We start from the raw sequence: 22038 nt of genomic DNA, 5'->3' as shown, positions 1-22038 counted from the left end.
CGGCTGGGATGACAAAAAGATTGAGCTTCCCTGGTTCCCCCATGCTGTTTTTCAGTAAACATTACAAATTAGCCATCTGCATATGGATGGATCTTCAGGTGAGGCAGGAAGGAATTGCAGAGCAGAATTCTAATAACATTCCCTCATGAGTCTGATGGAAACTCCCACTGGGACAGGTGATCGAGCAGATATCAGTATTTATCAGCATCTACATCTAAGCGTTCATACATAAGATTAACTTTGTAAATGGTATATGAAATAATAGTCAGGAATAGCCATTTTTAAATGGGACCGTTTATTCAACCTTTAGACAGCATCTGTGTTTTATGTTTTGTATCAAATTTGATACATCAGGCTTTTATCGCCTATGTTTTTGGATATAGTGGGAATATGGAGCTCAGATTCAAAGAGGCAAACAGCTCAGTTTTATTCAGAGGCCCAAATTGAGTGAAATATGCAGTTTGGTGCAGATGCTGATATTTACATGACCAAACAGGAAGACATTTATAAAAGTATAGCAGACTACATGATATAAATGTTTTCACTTAATATCTCCCAGTCTTAGTAAAATGATATTTCAATGCTTAGTTTCATGATCAAAGCTCTGTAGTTTCAAAACATATAATGCAATGCAATGATGATTGAGGGATGAACAAATAAACGTTCCTCAAAAGCCTGATGATCATATTTGTATGGATAATCACGTAAATATTATTAATGTGATATAAGTCGCTTAAGTCCAGTAAGTGTTCGTCTTGAAATATTACTAGCAATATAAAAATTATTCTTAGGTTTACTTTATACAAAATCAGTAAAGGCTTCACAGCAACCACGAGCTGAAGGTGGACGATTGTAAAATTATACTAAAAGGCCTTTTACTTGTTAAAAAAGGATGAACTATCAATCAGACGACAGAAGGCATGTTGTAGATTGTGTAACAGGTTTTTCAAAAGACATCATTTAGAAGTCTAAATAAATAAAACATTTAAAATAAAATCAGTTTAGACACAAATTCTGCAACAGTTATATTTAATAGGCATACAGAAAGCCCAAAAGAAGTTAATACTTGAATACTTGAACACAGCCTTCATTCCAGCTACTTTAATCCCAAACTCACTATCACCTATCAGCCCCGGAATACAGATAAGACTGGCCTCCGGCAGACACGGGAATAATGGAAAATGGGAACAGTCAAATGCCTTCTGACTGATGTAAAACTGAAACGTGACTGTTTTCTTGAGGGGCTGAAGGCCTGCATCGCTGATAATGATTGGCACTGATTTACAAATGGCAGAATCTACTGATCAAGATACAGTATGTGGATTTCTGGGCTCATATATCTTAAAAAGCAGCTCTGCCGGAACTCAATTTCCTCTATTACCGTTTCTACGCTTACTAATGCAAGGAGAGAGGATGGCAAGGAAATGCAGGAAACTCTAATCTTTTACTAACTTAGCGTTACACACGCTGTCACCTCTTTAATAACTTTCCTTATTGAATTGATTTGAGTCAAGCCCGTGTTTGCTTTACTGCAGCTGGGAGGTGAAAATGTGTCAGGTGAGTGTGAACGATGGCAGCTCGCAGTCCTCAATCTGGACTGATAGCGGTGATATTTAACAGCTTCTCTTCCCACGGGAGCCTGCCATTTAATTAGCATACTGACGCTTGTCCTCACGTTTAATTGCTTTTGGCTTGTAATTAAAACGTGTGTTGACTTTGCAGTTCCCTCACTGATGAATAGCAATGGAGGGTTATGTGATATTACATTTTTGCTGCGGCATACATTAAAATGGAAGGATTAAAATAACGGATTTAGTCCAAACCTTTTTGTCCTCAGAGGGGTAATAGTTTGTCAGACATGCCAAAGCATTATAATGCATTAATCTGATCAATTAAGAGATTTACCATCTCAAGGCGTCGAACGGCTTTGTTTTGTTCCCTCTGTCACCCCGTTTAACTTCTGCCTGGTTTGGCCATTTAGGAATGAAATGAAGAGATGTTTGATTTCGTGCATTCAGATCCTCCAGTACGCTGGGCCCGCTGGATGTGGATTGGCACCTTGTTTGAGGTATGCATGATTGTGCCGTGCTCTTTTTTGCATGACAAGAGAAGCGTATTGCAGTGGGCCTTGGATACAGACCAAACAGAAGTGCACTACAGGGCAGTCCTCGGCGAAGGCTTCTCAATATCAAAATGTGCGTATTTGAGGAAGTCCTTTGGCCCATTTACACCACTGTTTGCGCCCAGGCCCCTGTGCAATATCTTCCGTACCACCCCTTTGGCTTTGAATGGCATTTCAATGGCGGGGCTGCGTTTTTTCCCCCCTCTCCACCCAACCAGCATTGTGTGCATTCCCCGTCGCACTACTTTTGAGATTCATTTCCAGGTAAACATGCTTTGGTTGGCCACAAACCTGCAGCCAACAGGGGTTGTCACAGCTGTGCCAGATAATAGCCAGAACAAACTGCTGTCTCGCTCCGGAATGTTTACTGTCGCCACAGACACTCTGCAGCAAACATTTTTGCATCTTTTATTTGGAAAGAAAGAGATCCAGTTATCGGGTTCACACAGATGAATCGTAAGCTTAACCTGCTGGCCCTTTTGTGTTCCATCAGATAAATGACGTGGTAAAAGTGCAAATGACAAAAAAAGAAGAAATTAGAACAAACATAGTTTTGTTTGAAGGCCTCTTTTGTGGTTTAAAAGCTTTGAAAGAGGAGCTCCAAGTAACACATTCCTGCAAAATACCAGCAGGGAATTTAATGAAATCCTGCTGCCTCACTTTTAATCTATCTATCTATCTATCTATCTATCTATCTATCTATCTATCTATCTATCTATCTATCTATCTATCTATCTATCTATCTATCTATCTATCTATCTATCTATCTATCTATCTGACCTCTCTATGATCTCAAACATGAATTATATTTGAATTATATATATGAATTACATATTATAATATCTATCTATCTCTCTATCTATCTACTGACCTCTCCAAAAATGAATTATATTTGAATTATATATATGAATTACATATTATAATATCTATCTATCTATCTATCTATCTATCTATCTATCTATCTATCTATCTATCTATCTATCTATCTGACCTCTCTATGATCTCAAACATGAATTATATTTGAATTATATATATGAATTACATATTATAATATCTATCTATCTATCTATCTATCTATCTATCTATCTATCTATCTATGTGTATATATATATATATATATATATATATTTGCCAATTGTACCCCTGTTATACGCAAATGCACACTAAATCTAATTCTACAATACACGTGCCAAAATTGAAAAAGAGTTGATGCCTCACTAAAGTATTTTAGGAAATATTATTTTTAAAAATTACAGGAAATCACAATATTCAGCCTGCATATTTAGTTAAAATGTGATTCTAATCAACTGATACAGAACTGTAACCATTATGATTTTTGTGTAATCTATCTATCTATCTATCTATCTATCTATCTATCTATCTATCTATCTATCTATCTATCTATCTATCTATCTATCTATCTATCTATCTATCTATCTGCTTCCAGTAGATTAAAATATCCTGACCTCTCTATGATCTCAAACATGAATTCCTAGTGACAAAAAGGAGAATGGAGGTCAGTGTTTAAAGATTCCATGGCAATATTTGCTGAGAATACAGGCCCTAATGTATGAGATTGAGGAGGATCACCAAGGCGCCACCCACAGTGACAGTATTGCAACACAGAGAGTGCGCTGAATCGCATGATGAATGATCGAGCTCTGGGCCACGCACAGAAGCAGAGAAAATCCTGAAGCTTTAGAGAAAGAAAGTGCGCCTCAATAAAATATCTAAAAGTTTTGCGTTAGACCTTGATATTTTGAGAGACATGTGACATATGCCAACACAAGTTCAGAGGTGATCAGGCACAAAGTCTGGACCTATGCTCCAACGTGGTGTTTACTCAAAGTCACGGTCCTTTTGCACTTCCACCAAATACAAAATAGTGACCTTCTACACAGAATGCGTTCACAGTCTGTACCTTGTCCATTAATAATTAACTTCAAACAAAATAATGCAGGAGGACATTGTGCCATGTAATTTAAAAGACATCTACAGTTGCATTTTTTTTTTCAAAATTAGGTAAGCTTAGTTAGTCTAGCTTGGTAAAATTAGATTAACACACACACACACACACACACACACACAGGTTTGTTTTTATGGTTTATGGGGACTCTCCATAGGCGTAATGGTTTTTATACTGTACAAACCGTATTTTCTATTGCCCTACACCAACCCTACCCCTAAACCTACCCCTCACAGGAAACGTTCTGCATTTTTATATTTTCAAAAAAACTCATTCTGAATTATTTATAAGCCTTTTGAATTACGGGGACACTCAAAATGTCCTCATAAATCACCTTCTTGTTGTAATACCTATGTCATACCCATGTTATTATACAAATTTGTGTCCTCATAAACCACATAAACATGCACACACACATTCAATCTCTTTATTTGAGATGCAGCTCAAGAGACAGCTGGCAAATTATAGTGCTCTTTTTTATTATTCAATTTTAAGTCAGAAAAAAAGTATGTTAAATAGTTGAATTTGAATCAATTTCAATGTTTAATCAATTTTACAAATATACGATTTTAAATAATCAAGGTAATGTGAACTTGTTAAACACAAGAAGTAGATCCATTTGCACACATTTTTAAAGATGAACAATTCTCATTTAAACTGAAGAAATACTTATTTTCAATAACTTCTTATCCAGGCAAGCTAAGTTATCAGCATAAATAAAGCCTCGATTTCTAGTGAGGGCCATGTTTAATTGAATTACTGTTACAATGTTTCGTTGCCTGTTGCAAAAGAAGATTTGTCTTCATAACTACCATCGTTTAAGATGCTCAGTGGCATACACCATGTCAAACCACAATAAGAAACTGCTACGAATTTGCTGAAGGTTATTTGTTCGGCGATGCTGCACGCGTTTAGCGGTGTCTGTGAGCACGTCAAGCTTACACCGTTTACACAATACACACAGGTTCCAAATGAACTCCGTGATTATATTTGCAAATTGTACCCTTGCTATACACAAATACACACTAAATCTGATTCTACAACATTACAACGCTGGTGAGGCACGTGTCAAATCGAAAAAAAGTTGATGCCTCGCTGAACTATTTGAAGACATATTATTTTATGAAAATGATAAGGAATGAACTGTTCAGCCTGCACATTTAGTTAAAATGTGATTCTAAAATGAACTGATACCGAACTTTAACCGATATGATTTTTTTTGTTGTGTCATTTAAATATTAAATTGTTCATTAGGCTATATAATGCTTAAAAGAACAGTATAGGCTTGAGTATAAAAATGCATGAAATTCGTTTCGACTATTTGAATGTCACAAGCTAGTGATCTGTTAAACATGAAATAATTCAATAATGTTTTTTTTTTTTGTTTTTTTTTACTTTTCACGCAGGCTACGTTATTTTAAAGTGTTAACAATTGAGCATACTAACCCATTTCTGTTGGAAAATAAATTTGTAGACCAAGAGAGGGCGCACTAAATTGTTTGCACCAAATCAAGAGATGCAAAGCAATCAAAGGCCAAAAGAAGACTATGAAAATATAAGAAATTCTGTTGTTGTAGGCTTCACATAGTGTTTTTTTTCTCGTTGTCCTCAGTGCACCAAACCACCACCAGCTAAATATCGTGGATAGTCAAACAAAGTGTATAAATGTTAGGCTACTTTGTTTAATGAAGGCAATCAAATCTTGCCACTGAGCTCTGCAGAATCAACACCGATGACCTGCTCTTACATTAGCAAACTGCGTACCGCTATTAGTTACATAAACTAGAGCGCAGGTAAACAAATTAATTCAAAATAGGCGAAAACATTTTAGAACAAACAATGCATTATGAGCCCGTTTCGATCTGGCCTAAATCACAGTCGTCCTGCTTTCTCTTATATTTTGTTATATATATATATATATAATTTTATTTTTTAAATGCGGTCCTTTTGCAAATAGGTACTTCTTTTTAAAAAATCTAATGATTAGTTAAATATTTTATTTATTGGATGTATTAAATCGTTTTTAAGAAAAAAATAAATAAAGTGAGATGGATTTGCTTATATGCATTTGAAAAAAAAAATATTCCCATTGATTGTGAATAATACATACTGCTAAGAACTATGAAATAATAAAATAAAAGATAAAAAAAAACACTCGGACAGTTGATCAATCTGAATAAAAACTATACTTGAAGCCAGAGGTGCTGGTATTCTTAAATCCGTTCTCCCCAGTTTTATCTGGATGTGATTTCAAACCACTCCTCTCCCAGCAGTCCAAACTTCTATTCCCCCGTTTCTTTCTCCCGCTGGAATACAATACGATTAGGATATAATGAATCTTTTCAAATGGGGCTGCTCTTTTCAAGCTGCGCAGGTGTACAATAGGGGGGCAAATGGAGAAGTCTCACGCCTAGGTGTGAGCAGATTATTCAAATAGGGGCCGAGTGAAGCAGTAGGGATTGGAGGCTCGCCCGGGCGCACAGAGCTATATCACAGCGTTAAGAGCCAGCAGCAGGCGTCATTTCAACTGCAGTCATCTCTGATGCACACACACACACACACACACACACGTACACACATGCGCCAGCCCTCGACAGGAGGAGAGCACAACGACGACACGAGTGTATCCCGTGGTCCCCAACAACCACCTTTGGCTGCCAAAGGACACACAATACCGGCATTTCTCGCGTGGGGAAAGCGATTATTCAAATAGGGGCCGAGTGAAGCAGTAGGGATTGGAGGCTCGCCCGGGCGCACAGAGCTATATCACAGCGTTAAGAGCCAGCAGCAGGCGTCATTTCAACTGCAGTCATCTCTGATGCACACACACACACACACACACACACACACGTACACACATGCGCCAGCCCTCGACAGGAGGAGAGCACAACGACGACACGAGTGTATCCCGTGGTCCCCAACAACCACCTTTGGCTGCCAAAGGACACACAATACCGGCATTTCTCGTGTGGGGAAAGCGTTTTGAAAAGTAGAAGAAACTTTTTTCCAAGGATGCTCGGTGCTGTGAAAATGGAGGGACACGAACACGCAGCTGACTGGAGCGCTTACTACGGAGAGCCCGAGGTGGGTAACTCACCTAAATAAATATATATGTATTTTTTTTCTCCTCCGGTTTTATATCAACTCAATATTAGCCCTGAGATAATATTAACTTTGAGATCAAATATTGACTTGAGGCGCCTCCAAATCCTCCCCCATCATCTCGACGCCATGCACTATCCTAACAAAGTTGTGCTTGACACGCAATGCAAACTTTTCATTTCCAATTACGGATGCCGACGAATACATGGGTTTTCTTCTTCAACAACATCGGGCATTCGAAAGCGAAAATAACCGGGCATTTGACTTTTAAAAATAAATTTCTGAGTGGCTGGGGTTTGCTGTAATATGTTGGAAACCTGAAACTGACAAAAAATGCCTTTCACTTTATCACACATCTCCAGATTAATTCGATCTTTTTTTTTCTTAACCCCAACAAAACGAACTATTTAATAAAACATTTCTATATTAAACTATTTATATGCTACAATTAAAAAAAAAATCAGTTTAGCGAGGCCAACGATTCTGAATATGTACTGCTCGGAGTTGCATTGCACTGAAAAGCATTGTCTGATTTCTTTCGCAGTGTTACACCTCCATGAACAACATGAACACCGGACTGGGAATGAACTCTATGAACACTTACATGACCATGTCCGGAATGAGTTCGACCGCAAACATGACAGCAGCTAACACCATGAACATGTCCTATGTCAACACGGGTATGAGTCCCTCAATGACAGGCATGTCTCCCGGCACGGGAGCGATGGCCGGCATGGGCGCGGGTATGACGGGCATGGGCGCAGCCCTGAGCCCGACCATGAGCCCCATGGCAGCGCAAGCGCCCTCCATGAACGCTTTAACCTCGTACAGCAACATGAACGCTATGAGCCCCATGTATGGCCAGTCGAACATAAACAGATCAAGAGACCCGAAGACCTACCGGAGGAGCTACACGCACGCCAAGCCGCCCTACTCGTACATTTCTCTAATAACCATGGCCATCCAGCAGTCGCCCAGTAAGATGCTGACCCTCAGTGAGATCTATCAGTGGATAATGGACCTTTTCCCTTTTTACCGACAGAACCAGCAGCGCTGGCAGAACTCTATCCGCCACTCGCTGTCCTTCAACGACTGCTTCATGAAAGTGCCGCGCTCCCCGGATAAGCCGGGCAAAGGCTCGTTTTGGACCCTTCACCCCGATTCCGGAAACATGTTCGAAAACGGCTGCTATCTGAGGAGGCAAAAGCGCTTCAAGTGCGACACTAAACTGAGCAAGGAGCCGGGTCGGAAAACCTCGGAGGGCGGCTCGAACAGCAGCTCTGAGAGCTGCAACGGGAACGAATCTCCTCATTCCAACTCGTCCAGCAACGAGCACAAAAGATCCCTGTCTGACATGAAGTCGGCTCAGGGTCTGAGCCCGGACCACGCAGCCTCCCCGACCTCTCAAGCGCAGCATCTCCTAGCCCAACATCACTCGGTTTTGGCGCACGAAGGACACCTGAAGCCAGAGCATCACTATTCCTTCAATCACCCCTTCTCCATCAACAACCTCATGTCCTCGGAGCAACAGCATCACAAAATGGACCTAAAGACATACGAGCAGGTGATGCATTACGGCTACGGCTCTCCGATGGCCGGCGCGCTATCCATGGGCTCCATGGCGAGCAAAGCCGGCCTGGATTCGCCGGACACATCGTACTACCAAGGTGTGTACTCCAGGCCCATCCTGAACTCTTCCTAAACTTCCACGGACCTTGTGACAATTTGTACATTTGTAAAATGGTTGTGTACATGTATTCTGATTTTTGACGTTCCCCGTTAATTTAGATGTTCGTTAGTAATTATTTTGTAAACGATCTGTTGACAATGTGACGAACTCTTCGAGACGGCTTTTGAAAATGGACCAAAACCACACCGAAGGACTGCGGACGGGTTGAAGTCCTTCAATCACTTGTGTAAACTTATTTATGGCTTGTAAATGTGTATTCTTGTAGTTGATGACAAGAACAGAATCTATATTAAAGTGTTATTTGGAATTTTTTCGCAATTCTGATTTCCACTCATTTGTGTTATTGTGTTGTCAACAACAGCAATAATAATAATAATAAATATAATTTTGCTCAACGAATTATCAAGGTATTTGCACACACGAACCACTTGTTAGTCGTGAGGGCTACAGATTTATATTTAATCTGCCACAGTTGAATTATTTTGCCTGAATGATTTCTTTCCTATTTTCAACCATGACCTGAATTAATATAAACAACAATAAAAACAGAAAAATAGTCCAAGAATTGTTTTCCCCTCTAATATATGAAATAAGCTAAATTGCTTTTAATGACATACTTTTCAACACATTCATAAATTTCCCAAATAATCAGTATTAAGCTTATATTCGAATGCCTTGAAAGATGTAGGCCTACTGCATTTTACTTAAAAAAAGTGATAATCTATTATCACGACAGTAAAACGTAGCGTTGTGTTAAGAAAGACGACACAAATTATTTGCATATAATTTATATAATTATATATATATATGTTTATTTATACATAAACAGAATATATATGATGACATAAGATTTTTAAAAAAGTCATAACAAAAATAAACAAAGAACCGAGTCCATTTCTCTTTTGTCATCTTCAGAAAGTCTCTTGTTACGAATTAGACTTTTGATGTAAAATGAATAAATACAAATGTCATGAAATAGCCTACAGTCTCCGTTAATTAAAACAGTTCAACAGTTTTGCAAGAAACAGTTTAGATTAGCATTTAAAAAAAAAAGAAACATAACTTATAATTTATAAAAATAAATAGATAGGCCGTAAATAAATTAAAAAAGCTCCCATTTCTGAACCGCAACATCTTCTGTCATTTTTACGAAGTCTCTCGTTTCTTTCCAACAGACCCCTCTTATGTAAAAAGCTAACAACAGGAAAAATAAGTCCTAACTAAAAGCAGAAATAGAAATGTTTATGGGGCATATTTGACGGCATCGCATTGCTTTTCCGACACACTGTGTTACAGGCTTTCACCTTTTACTAGTAAACTTGCAGATCAAGAAGTCCAACAAATCCTCCCCCTGGGGTATCACATGCATGTGTACACTAAGAGAAGTCTCCTTCAACTTGAATAATGGCAAAGAAGGCCTGGTTTTGTTACCTCTGTGTTTTTAGTTCTCAGTCCATTCCATTGTATTTCAAACCCCCATGAACCTGCGAATAAACAAAAACGGGTAAACAATGAAAAAGGCGGTATTAATACATATAGGATGTGTACCTGAGCAATCAAATCACACGAGTGTAAACTTTGAATAAGAGCACGTCACTTCTAGGGTAAATTTACACAGAAATTAAATTTCGCTGCCCCTCGTTTTAGACATAATGCTAGGCTGAATTTTTATTGCGCACTGATCGATATCTTGGTAAAATAATCATTTTTTTAAACTAGCCGGGGCAGTGAAATCTTTGCTTTGTTGCTAGAGTCAACAGTGACAGAGTTTGAGCTCAAATAAATGCCGCGAGGCTTCCAGCTCTGTGCAGAAGGCAACGGGAGAGGCTCCGGTACCGTTCTGCAGGCTCCAGGTACGAACATTTTCATCATTAAATCCAGCTCGCTGCTGAGGCTTTCGATGCATGCTGCGTGTGTTTGGCTTAGTAAGGATTTCACATAGGAGGTTTCTGCGTGCAACAATGCGATTTCACGGCAATATGGCTCGCCGCATGAACAGACACAACTCAAGTGCTGATGTTAAGGGGCTCTTTCAGCCGACTGTCAGGTGGCTATTCCAGCTGATTGATGCCAATGATACTGGAGAAGACGTGCACTGCTTTCGCCGCGCCAATAACCGCAGCCCATCAAATGGAGTTCTTCTCAGGTAGCCTATATAGTAGTGGTCTTTTGTTTGTTTGTTATCGAGATATTTAAATGACTTTGCAACCAAATTATCAATGCAGACAAAGGATTTTACGCTCGTACAAGTCTCTCATTTAACGAAAGCGAAACGTTCTACAAATTAAATTATTTTAGACAACCCCCCAAAAAAGGTCTGGTGTGTTAACATCGTTCCAGAGACACAGATAACAACAGCCATCAGCACCCTAGGTAGACCTAATGTTTTACATCAGACAAAATAAGTCTTACCATGACCATTTACAGAAAGATCAGGTTTGCCCTCACAACGTAAAGAATAAAAGGAGCGGTAGCTAGTCATATTGTTTCTGTTCTGAGGCTACAATGAAAAAAAAAATCAATATCAAGGACGACCACGATAATAATAATAATACTAATAATAACAACAACAACAATTATTATTATTACTATATTACCCATATTTACTTGTGACTATGTGAGTATCTAAGACAGGAGGCCTGGAATGAGAACATTCAAGATGCTTTTAGACTACTTTAAAGGATGCAATATAAAAGTATGATCTAAGCGATATTTCTAATATCGGTTTTTTTTAAAAGGCTGTAAACGAATTAAAACAAAACCTAAAAATCGAACTATTATTGTTGTTATAGCAACGAGATCAGCGTTTCTCTGGCGTGTTTTCCCTTCTCACTTAGGTAACCCTGTTTAATTGCTTTTCGTCAGAGTAGCCTAATTTGCATATCATACTGCAAATGAAAGCCGGAATGTAAACAACCGATCCTCAAAATTCTCATTAGGAGCATCAAGTTTCTCAAGGAGAGCGCTACGGGCACCGCCTAAACTTTCACAAGTAGCTACGTCACATACAAACTTAACACAGGCCAAACTGGTGAATGCACACACTTACATGAATGGGAATGAAACTTTGATTTAATTTCATTTAATTTTGATCGAATTGAATGCACATAAACGACTCATATGGTTATCTAAACCACAAAATTAGCTAATCAGAAACACAGTCTGATCCGAATTGCAGGACTGTGCATGGTGGCATCTAAACTACATGCAGCTAAATGGCTTTAGCACGTATTTTGCTCTCTGCTCAGTCCTGGAACACCCAAGTGGAGCTGGTCTCCAGGGAGATCTGCGGGACACCCATCTTACAAGCTGTAATGCCGCTTTAACCCATTGCTGGGGAGGGACCGTTCGCACTACCCCGATTTAACACCAAATACTCTTCTTAATCCTGCTGCTGTCCCACACTATATTAATGCTCAGCACAGACGCCTAATCTACGCCCTAAAGTTAGAAAGGCAGTTTCACTGCAATATGCCGAATAGGATTAGGTTAGTCTTTGTAATAGTCTTTGAGAGTTTTTAAACGCTGCGCAATACGATTACATGCAAAACTAGCGCAACCCACACCCCCCCCCTCCAAACCGATTATGATAAACTATTAATAAAAACATCTAAACAACATCAACAACTACGAAGACAACAACGTTAGTAATAATAATAGTTCCATGTCATATTTTCATGAATATTTCAAATAGCCTATATGCTCGGTGAAATGATTTTTGAAGCTTTTTCCTATTTAAATTGCAATAAAACCTTAATTCTTTTAAAATGTTTTCCCTAGTAATTCCATAACACTGGAGCACACGCTTTATTTCCAAAAGATGACCTTGAAGAGGTTGTGCACTTTGGAAAAACGATAGTTTCCCCCCAAACACAATCACGTAAAAAAAATTGTTGTTGCTTTTAAAAAATATATATTTTCTTTTCTTTATATCAAAAAATGTGGAGTATGCATATTTTACCTTTACAATAAGCTGCACTACTTCTTCTTATTTACCTTGGTAAATACAATTATATATTAAAATATTAAATATCTGAGTAATACGAGAACAGATCGTATGCATATTTTACCTTTACAATAAACTGCACTACTTCTTATTTACCTTGGTAAAGTAAAATATTAAATAATATTATCTGAGTAATACGATAACAGATACACTTATGTTTCTTTGAGCCAATAACCTGATCAAATGTACCTTTGTTAACAGACATTCCACACTGCAAAAGACCAAATGAATGTAGCTCTAATGTAATTCACCATATAATTCTATACTTCTTTGGCTGGAGAAATGCATGTTTTCTGATCTCTAAAGAAATGTTTGCGTTTCATGTGATACAATGCATGCTATACAAACTCTTAATATGAAGTAAATACGTTGTTGGAGCCATACGAGCTGACTAGTTTTCTAAATAAAACACTCATGAGCATTTCTTAAGTAATTTACTATAGTACTTAATAGGATGAGTAGGTGGCATTGTTTTAAAATGAATCATCACTAGATTTTTTTTGGTCTCACATTGCTTTTTTTAAATGTCAAATGCCCAACCTTTCAGACACTCTGAATAAGAGCATTATCTATTATTCTTTAGCTTTAAAAAAGGCTGTATGATTGTCTAGGAGCTGTTGTTAAATGGCCTACATGCTGTCAGTGTGTTGTGGTCTGGGAATCATGGCGAATACAGCGGAAATAGTGCAAGAGTGTGATGGTTCAGGCCTGTGTTCACACTCATCCACCAGCTTGGTGTGAAATTCTTGCTGAGACGTACAGGAAAACCACATGTCCATTCAACTAACCCATTCGCCCGATTCACTGCAGCATCTTTTAGGAATAAAATTGCTTGGGCAAATGCCAGATTCCATTTCACGGCTGAAATAAGTAGGGTATTAAATAAGAAATGACAATGTTGATGTCAGCTATGCCTTTTCCTGTGCACTTACATTAACACACATGTCTACATGGTACGGATACCAATAGTTCACAGACTTGCCCAACATTTCCTGTGGTCAAATGCTGTGGGTAAAATCTAAGTCACTGGGAAGGACACTTGACTCATTAAATCTTAATGAAAGCAATAAACACAGACGCCAGCAATTCATTCAGACCTCCAAACCAATCTCCATTTCTCACCAAAGGCAAACAAGCCCAGATGCCCCAGCGTGATTCCCTGCATAACAAAAGCGAATCAGATTGTGTCCTGCATGTGTTCCCAGTGCCGAAATGGTAAAGGCGATAGGTTATTCCAAGATAGAGCTTGTCCAATTTATTGTACGTGAGAGGAGTATGTCACAAAGGTGATTTCTGCATTTTTTTTTTCAACATTGAGGAGCTTGTAGTTTAGACGGTGATGGGCATACTCATGCAACATTCATGAGAATCTTTTTCCTCAAGCATTCATGGAGAATAAACACACACATACAAATAATCTGGCTGCAGGATTTACGTGTTTTGTACTGATGCATCTTTATGTTTATTACAACTGTTGCAATTTGAAACTTGATGAAGAAGCTCCTTTATATATGAACCGTATTCATTTTGCATCCACATTATTTGTTTGGTAAACAACTTAACAAAAGCAGACATGAGCAAACGTGATGTGAGAGCAAATACCAGTTGATGTTCTTTCATTTGATCAAGTCAGATCTCTTGCCACGGGCAAATTTAACCTACGAGTAAATACATATCCAGGATCTCTACCAACACTGTCCCCAGAGAGTCCACAGCAAGAGCTCTTAAAGTAAATCCCCCAACTCAGACAGAAATAATTCACCAACCCTTTCTCAAACTAAAGGCAATCTTCAGTTTAATCCAGTATAAATGCATTTATCACAACGAGATTAATGTCTGGGTGTTGCCTGTTAAAAAGCCCGGAGGAGCCTCTGGAACCTTAGAACAGATTATACTCTCAGATGCTACACAGTAGTGGTCCCCTGACACACAATGTTTAACCCCTCTCCTCACGCTGACAGCCGCATAGCAGGCAGTTTAATTCAATTTCCTGTCAGATCAAGAGCTTTCCTCATTGTTGTGGCTGATTTATTATCTGCAAGCATGTCTTTGTTTTTTCCAATTTACAGACGCGATGACAATAGCATCAATTAGTGAGAATGTTAACGAGGCCCCTTAGCCACATTAAAAGCTATAATAACAATCTGAAGTGTATGCTTAACTGTAATACAAAAGTAATTATGAATTGCTGATTCCCATGAATAGCATATCAATAGTTCTGAAGAATTCATTAAAGAACCTTGAAAAGAAGTATTTAAACACATGAAATGTGTTGGTCCCGGAATAATTTTTTTTCCACTTGTTTTTCCTAAAGGGAAAAGTCTATGCTAAAATGTTGTAAGCCACCAAACCAACCAGCTATTAGATGAAGCACAACATTGCAAAGATTGATTTAATGCAAAGAAGGATTTACAAATCTGACAAAAAGATAAAGGTACAAGGTACTTAAAAAACAATCCCATGAAGCACTGCGACTTACTTGAATTAAAAATGGAGAAATATAAAAATATTAGTTTTAGGTTGTTGATTATATCTAGAGAAACAGAATGTTTTAAGATTATTGCTAAATATGCATACATATGGAGAGCATAGGGAGAACAACCTGATTACATCATTTGCAGCTCTTTCGGCACGATTGTCTCGTTGCTGCTCTCCGATTTGTGAAATATTCTATACAAAGTAATGAAGTTTCTCAACACGAATTCCACTAAGTATGAAATAAGTTGAAAAATGGCTTTAACACAAGTTTTTCCAATTGATGAACAACCTCAGAGCTCACAACAGGTTTGTCTTTGAAGGTTTAGTTATCACTAAAAATCAATTTCTCTATGGAAAAAAATAAAAACAAGTGGATTTTTTACTTCCAGAATCTGGCTGTTGCACTCTGTTAGTGCGAAAAAACAAACAAACAAAGAAAAGAGCTATAGGGTATGTATGTTTGGTATAGGCTACATTACTAGCAACAACCGTTACCATAACTGTGTATTAGGAAGTTTAAAAGGCTCAACTCATCGTTGAGGTCGCTCTTCCCATAGACCGTTCTTCAACCAATGCAAACCTATACTGATGCAAATCATCCACAAAGCCATTTTTACATGCAAACAAAGCATTGTTGGAGGATGCCTTGCCATGATGCCACCTTTGAAGCAAATCAGGTGATGGATATGAGCAGTGAGACATATATGAGAGGCGGTTCATAATCTAAACAAATCCATGTTCCTTTTATGCGACAGGTTAAGACTCAGATTGCCTTTACGATGCAAATGCTGTCTCCGTGAAAGCTACAGAAAAAAGGAAAGAGGGGAATAGGGAAGATGAATTATTTAGCATTCGAGGTGCCCTTTGATGGTAACGGACAAGAACACAATAGGCTTTACTATTAATTTCAGCTTTTAAATGGTACTTGAAGTAACAGCTATACGTCCTTTGTGACATTTAGCAATTGTTGTTTGGCTTGGAATAATAGACACTTTCAACAAGGAAAGGCACCGTTTGAATTGCGTTTGACCTGAAAAAGAAAATGCCAATTGAACAAGCTGTGATGTTTCTCCCAGTGTAACAGGCTATCCAACAGGATCGAATTTCAATACGGTCTTAATGACTTTTCCCCACGTAGGCCTAGACCATTAACCATCCACACAGATACTTTTAAGTTTATTTAGCCCGGATGCTTAATCGTGTCTTGCGGCGTGCCTCTAAAATATAATCGCAGACAATTGAGGAGCTCACGGCCGAAGTCGAGGGCATAATTGCTAGGAAACATCTTACTGAACAGTTGGCGATAAACGCAGTCAGCCCCCTCCTCGGCTTAAAGCAATTAATTCAGGCACCCTGACATCAACTCTCCAATCCTCTGACAGCTTGGAGCCCAAATCAAAATGCTAGTTCTCCTGGGAACAGCAGAAGATAGCCGGCTCTTTTCTGGACTGTTTGCTCACTGGGCCTGAGAGCAATCTTCCTTGCCGAATGAAATGCAAGGACACAAACAATGTGCCGGCGAGAGAATGGAAGACGGGGAATGAACAGTTTGGACTATTTGCTCAGCAGAAGGGCAGTCACAATAGCTGGCCCATAGCTTTCCCATGCATCAAGCCTCTTAGTCTTAGGGCTCCTTTGTTGCTGGGTTTCGTTCAGATAAGAGTCCAGCTGCCCCATGTGTTTAGTTCTCATTGTATGTTGTACTGTATGGTCATTTAGATACTTTTGCATGGCTTTTCACAATTTCGCAAACAAACACGCTCATGCCACATATTGCGCGCGTATCTCCGTGGCCGGGCTTCACCTCTGCATGTGCTCTCATTTAAGGGGGACAGCTGAGCAAAAAGGGGGTGCTTCGAGGGCAATGCCTTATCTTGTCAAGTATAAGGGTTCTGATATGTGGTTTGTGCTAATGATACAGTAGCTCTCTGATGTGTTTCCCAAATGAGTGGTAGCAAAAGAAAACAATTCACACGACTCCTTTGATCAGTAAAAAAGAAAGAGGGATGACAATGCGATGGCTGCTCAAAAAGAGAAAGCCTGTTCCAGAGCTCATGTGCTTCTGTGTTGTAACTGCACACCGTAAAAGGTAGTAAACACATAATGGAAAAACGTTATGATGAGGTCTTATTTGTTAATGCATTAACTTACATAAACTAGCAATGAGCAGTAAATGTTTATAGCATTTATTAACCTTTGTTCATGTTAAAATACAACTTTTCCTTGCTTGTTCACTAAAGCTCAGATTTCATTAATGTTTGCAGATGCAACTTTTACTCTTAAAATTGTTTTGAGATGAACAAGAACAGAACAAAGATTCATGATCGTTGTACTAAATTAATGTCATTGTAAATTGTTATCAATGCAACTGTTACCCTTATTCTCTATTTTCATTTAATCAAACCCTTAAAAAGCAACTTTTTTTTTTTTAGTCATAATGAATAATATTTTTGACTTTTGACGCTATTTTTAAATGTGATGTGTTTTATATTGCAGAATCTATTCTGTTCTTTTGTGTTCACTCTTATGGTACACTTTTGTTTGACTGTATGGGTTTGAGTTTTTCTCTGTACATCAAACACAACAGCCTTTAGTCAGTTTAAAGTAAAATAGGTCGACCTCTGATTTGTGTGTGTTTGTGTGTGTGTGTGTTCTTACCACAGTGTTTTGTAATCTCTACTTTAGCAGTGCGGACACATCAGAAAGATAATATGGAATTATAAATGTATTAGGCAGCTAGATAACTGAATAAGTTGATGAGAAGAGTCATTTCATTCCTGTCATGACTCATATACTAATATTAATGCATTAGTGCTTAATATGGTTTAAGCAATAGGATCTCATAAAAAGATGACAGATTTCACAGTTCGGTCACAAGGATGTTGGATTTTAATGAAACCCAAAATGAATAATAATAATAATAACTCTATGGCTTTAAAAAAACGAGGTAAAAAGATTCATTTGTGTTTTGTTTTTTATATGTAAGCATGTGAGTGCAAGTATGTATGCATGCACATTTGCGTGAGTGTGTGTGAACAGGTCGTGTGTGGGATGGTGCAGCCTTACGCTTCACTGATAGTAAAGTAAAGCTCTGTTCATGGCTTTTCAGCACTTCTTTAAGTTGCCACTACTGTGTAATTTATGGGTGCTGAGAATCGCTGTGTTGAAACACGACACAGATCTCTACTGCACAGAAACGGCTGAGAACGACTGACTCATATAAGATGAAACACACAAAATCCGGGTGATTAGCAAGTACCGGAACATGCCAAGGATACGGCTATGGGAACACACACGAATAAAAACACACCCTGCTGAAGGGCTTTTGCGTATACCCAAGTGAGTCTTGCTAAAATAAACGTACTGTAAAAGTGATCAGTATTTTGGTCATGCATTAAATGAGAGACCAGGAGCTGTGAAAGGCTTGAGTAATACGTTTATTTAGCTATTAGGCTGTGAGAAATGCGGGAAACTATGAAATAAAATCAAGGGCCAGGCGGTGTGTCTGTTATTCTCGTATTCTGTCAATTTTCCAGAACTGAATTATTTGATCCCAATGATGGATTTCTGTATAAAATTGCATTTCCTAAGTTTTTACATTTAAAGTAAATCAATATTATGAATACATTATAAATAAATGCCATCTTAAATTGCTGTTCACATCAAAAGTGAAATGACCAATTCTGAAGAATTGTTTTATTATTATTATTATTTAAAAGGTAAAAGATGACCATTAGTCATGCTCTTAAAGAACATTTAAACTGTTTTGCATCTTTCTCAACTAAACACACTTCTTAATTCCATATATTTCCAACAATTTCCTTCCAAACTGCTAAATGATAACAGCTTGGCTATACACATGATCTAAAAAAAAAAAAAAAAAGGCCAAACGTTATAATCTGTATCTCTTCAAACGTTCCTTTTTCTCTCACTCACAGGTCTGGTCTCAAAGAGTACACCAGAGATAAGACTCAGCCACACAATGTCCCTTCAGTAGGTCTCATTGACCGGCCCATGGCACCGGCCAGGTATGCCAGAAATGTTTAACTAGCTATCCATCTTCTACCTGCTGCTGGTAAACAGACACCTTTGTTTAAAGCGCACTACGGTTAGGGCCTGCTCTGACTCAACAAATGGACTATTTATTTCCCCATTGGCCCGGACTCAGGAAATATGCCTCTTATAATCCGCTTTTTATTTATCTGACAGGAGTGTGGTAATGCATGTCTGTGTGTGGGTGGGAGTTTCTTCAGAGGAGAGGGGGCACATGGCCTGGTTAACTCGTGATTTTTGCGGTGAACTCATGTTCCAAGCTCTTATCATTCGCGTCCAGGGTGAACAAACAAACAGTGCGTGGTGTAAATCTGGCGGGATGTCTGAACATTGTGGGGTCAGACATAATTTTAGTTTAAGGTTTGCCATTTCCTTAAATCGCACGTGTTTCAATAAAAAATAATGAATAAGGAATATTTGTTTTAAAGTAAATAATTCTACTAGAGCAAGAATACACAATTGCAATGCACAGGTAGATCACATACAAATTTGAACCTCAGAGCTGTGCTGACTACTTAGATTTTCAACCTAAATTTTTTGATCAGCATATTCCTTTGTTAGGAATGAACACACTGCAACTCTTGCCTATGAAACATGGACTTAGTGTGTTAAACCAAACTATATGTCTACACTTTAAAAAAAAATTAATCTTTAACATCCACGGAACCTTTCCATTCCAAAAAATATTTTTTTTACAGTGGAAAAGGTTCTTTAGATTATTTAATGCTCTTTACACTACATGATAGTTCTTTTAAGAACTCTTCACTGAAAGGTTCTTTGGGGAAACCAGAATGGTTTTCTGTGGCTTTTCTGCTAAAACCCCCTCTTGGAACCTTTAATTTTAAGAGTGTATATGCATTAGGGAATTGCATGGGGGTAGTTGGGGTCTTTGGAACAACCAATAACAAGTTCAGACAGAAGTACAATCTCAGTAACTTTTCAGTACAGGATTGTGGTTTAGCCAACTTTAATTCCTTAAAGATTGATGTGTTCCATGTTAGCACAAATTACTTTAACTTCTCCAATGGTTGCTGCTATATTTTTTATTATATATTTGAATGTATTTTCTGGAATACAGATATTTAGACATCTAAAATGTGTATTCTTGTCATATATTTATGCATTCTCCCATTACTTTATATAAATATAAATATACTTTACAAATATTTCACACTCTAATCATGTTGAATATGCTTTTCTTTTTAGATCTGAACCAATCAGCAGTCATCTTCATCGTCGTGCCACTTCATTTAGCAACTGCTGGTTCAACCCTTTCCATCAGCCACGTTCACCTGCAGCTACCCACAGTCACGTCTGACCTGGATGCATGAGCAAGATAACATTCACATCTGCAACGTCAAGAGAGAGGGGCACAAGGAAGCCTGACATTAATGATTAACAGCGCTAAAAGCCCCTGCTTTTGTATTCCCATGGTGCCGGGGCTATCTGCCGATCATGTGACCTGCACCGAGAAGATTGGGGGAGTGAGCGCAAAAGCAAACACAGGTGTTTGGGCTGGTGTCGGTCGGCGCTGTTAGGGACAACTGCAAACACAGGCTGCCATGCCTGGAGACGCGAATGCCCGCCCACACCAACAGGACAGCCAACTGGAGTCACTGACTCAAGTCTGACTCTCTCTGCCTGCCTTTTCTCTGAAAAATTAAGGCTCTTCATTGGCCTATTAAAGTCTGCTTTTTTAGTACAGTTTGACCTGAGGAGCTATGGATTCTTTATTGAGCATCATAAATAGGCATAACCATAAATAAAAATGAACAAAGCTTTTAAATAAATAGCTAACATAAAAAACGCTTTCTTAAAGGGATAGTTCACCCAAAAATGAAAATTAGATGTTTATCTGCTTACCCCCAGGGCATCCGAGATGTTGGTGACTTTGTTTCTTCAGTAGAACACAAACGGAGATTTTTAACTCAAACTGTTGCAGTCTGTCAGCTATATAATGGAAGTGAATTGGAATCACGGCTTTGAGAGTCAAAAAACATACTCAAACAAAACCAAATTAAACCCTGCGGCTCGTGACGATACATCGATGTGTAAAGACACGAAACGATCGGTATGTGCAAGAAACTAAACAGTATTTATGTCGTTTTTTTACCTCTGATTCACCGCAATGTCCGAACTGTCCTGAGCGCGTTCTCAACAGCCGACACGTGACCCGTCTTCTTCTTCTTCTTGCTTTACGGCGAATCGCAGACTTATAAGTGCATTACCGCCACCTATCTCTCAAATGGACCATTGACACTGTTCAGTTTCTTGCACAGACCGATCATTTCGTGTCTTTACACATCAATGTATTGACTAACGTTGTTATCAACCGTAAGTTTGCTGCAAAGTAGACTTCGCTAAAGAGTATTCCGCTATCTTCGGTACGATGAAGGGAACATACAAATCAAGTTTGAAGGGTACTGTAAACGCTAGAGGACATTAACCCACCTGCAGTACTGCAAATTAAATATAAAAAAAGCAGGAAAAAGGAGGCATTTTTATTCAGTTTAATTAGTCAGCCACAATTATTAAAGGTTACAATTAAGACGATAATATAAGCAAAATACCTCTATGTAGCAAAATGTTGTAAAATTATTGCACCTCGCATGAGGTCACCA

At 38.4% G+C, this 22038-nt stretch overlaps 1 protein-coding gene and 1 long non-coding RNA gene across 2 annotated transcripts; both read left to right on the top strand.

The window, feature by feature from the left end:
* The first annotated feature begins 6805 nt into the window (after nt 1-6805).
* LOC107558496 (forkhead box protein A2-like) lies at nt 6806-9183 on the top strand. Its single transcript, XM_016242153.1, has 2 exons — nt 6806-7172; nt 7735-9183. The coding sequence occupies exons 1-2, from the start codon at nt 7101-7103 to the stop codon at nt 8890-8892; spliced, it is 1230 nt and encodes a 409-aa protein (XP_016097639.1). The 5' UTR covers nt 6806-7100; the 3' UTR covers nt 8893-9183.
* A 1436-nt stretch (nt 9184-10619) lies between these two features.
* On the top strand, nt 10620-21187 carry LOC107558495 (uncharacterized). The gene is made up of 2 exons (XR_001605487.1): nt 10620-10733; nt 20624-21187. It is a non-coding gene; the product is annotated as an uncharacterized lncRNA (long non-coding RNA).
* The last annotated feature ends 851 nt before the right edge of the window (nt 21188-22038 follow it).

The sequence above is a fragment of the Sinocyclocheilus grahami genome, unplaced genomic scaffold (assembly GCF_001515645.1).
Source record: "Sinocyclocheilus grahami isolate Dianchi unplaced genomic scaffold, SAMN03320097.WGS_v1.1 scaffold646.1, whole genome shotgun sequence".
Lineage (NCBI taxonomy): Eukaryota > Metazoa > Chordata > Actinopteri > Cypriniformes > Cyprinidae > Sinocyclocheilus > Sinocyclocheilus grahami.
Note: the sequence above shows the minus strand (reverse complement) of the source record. Positions and strands in the feature narration are given on the sequence as shown.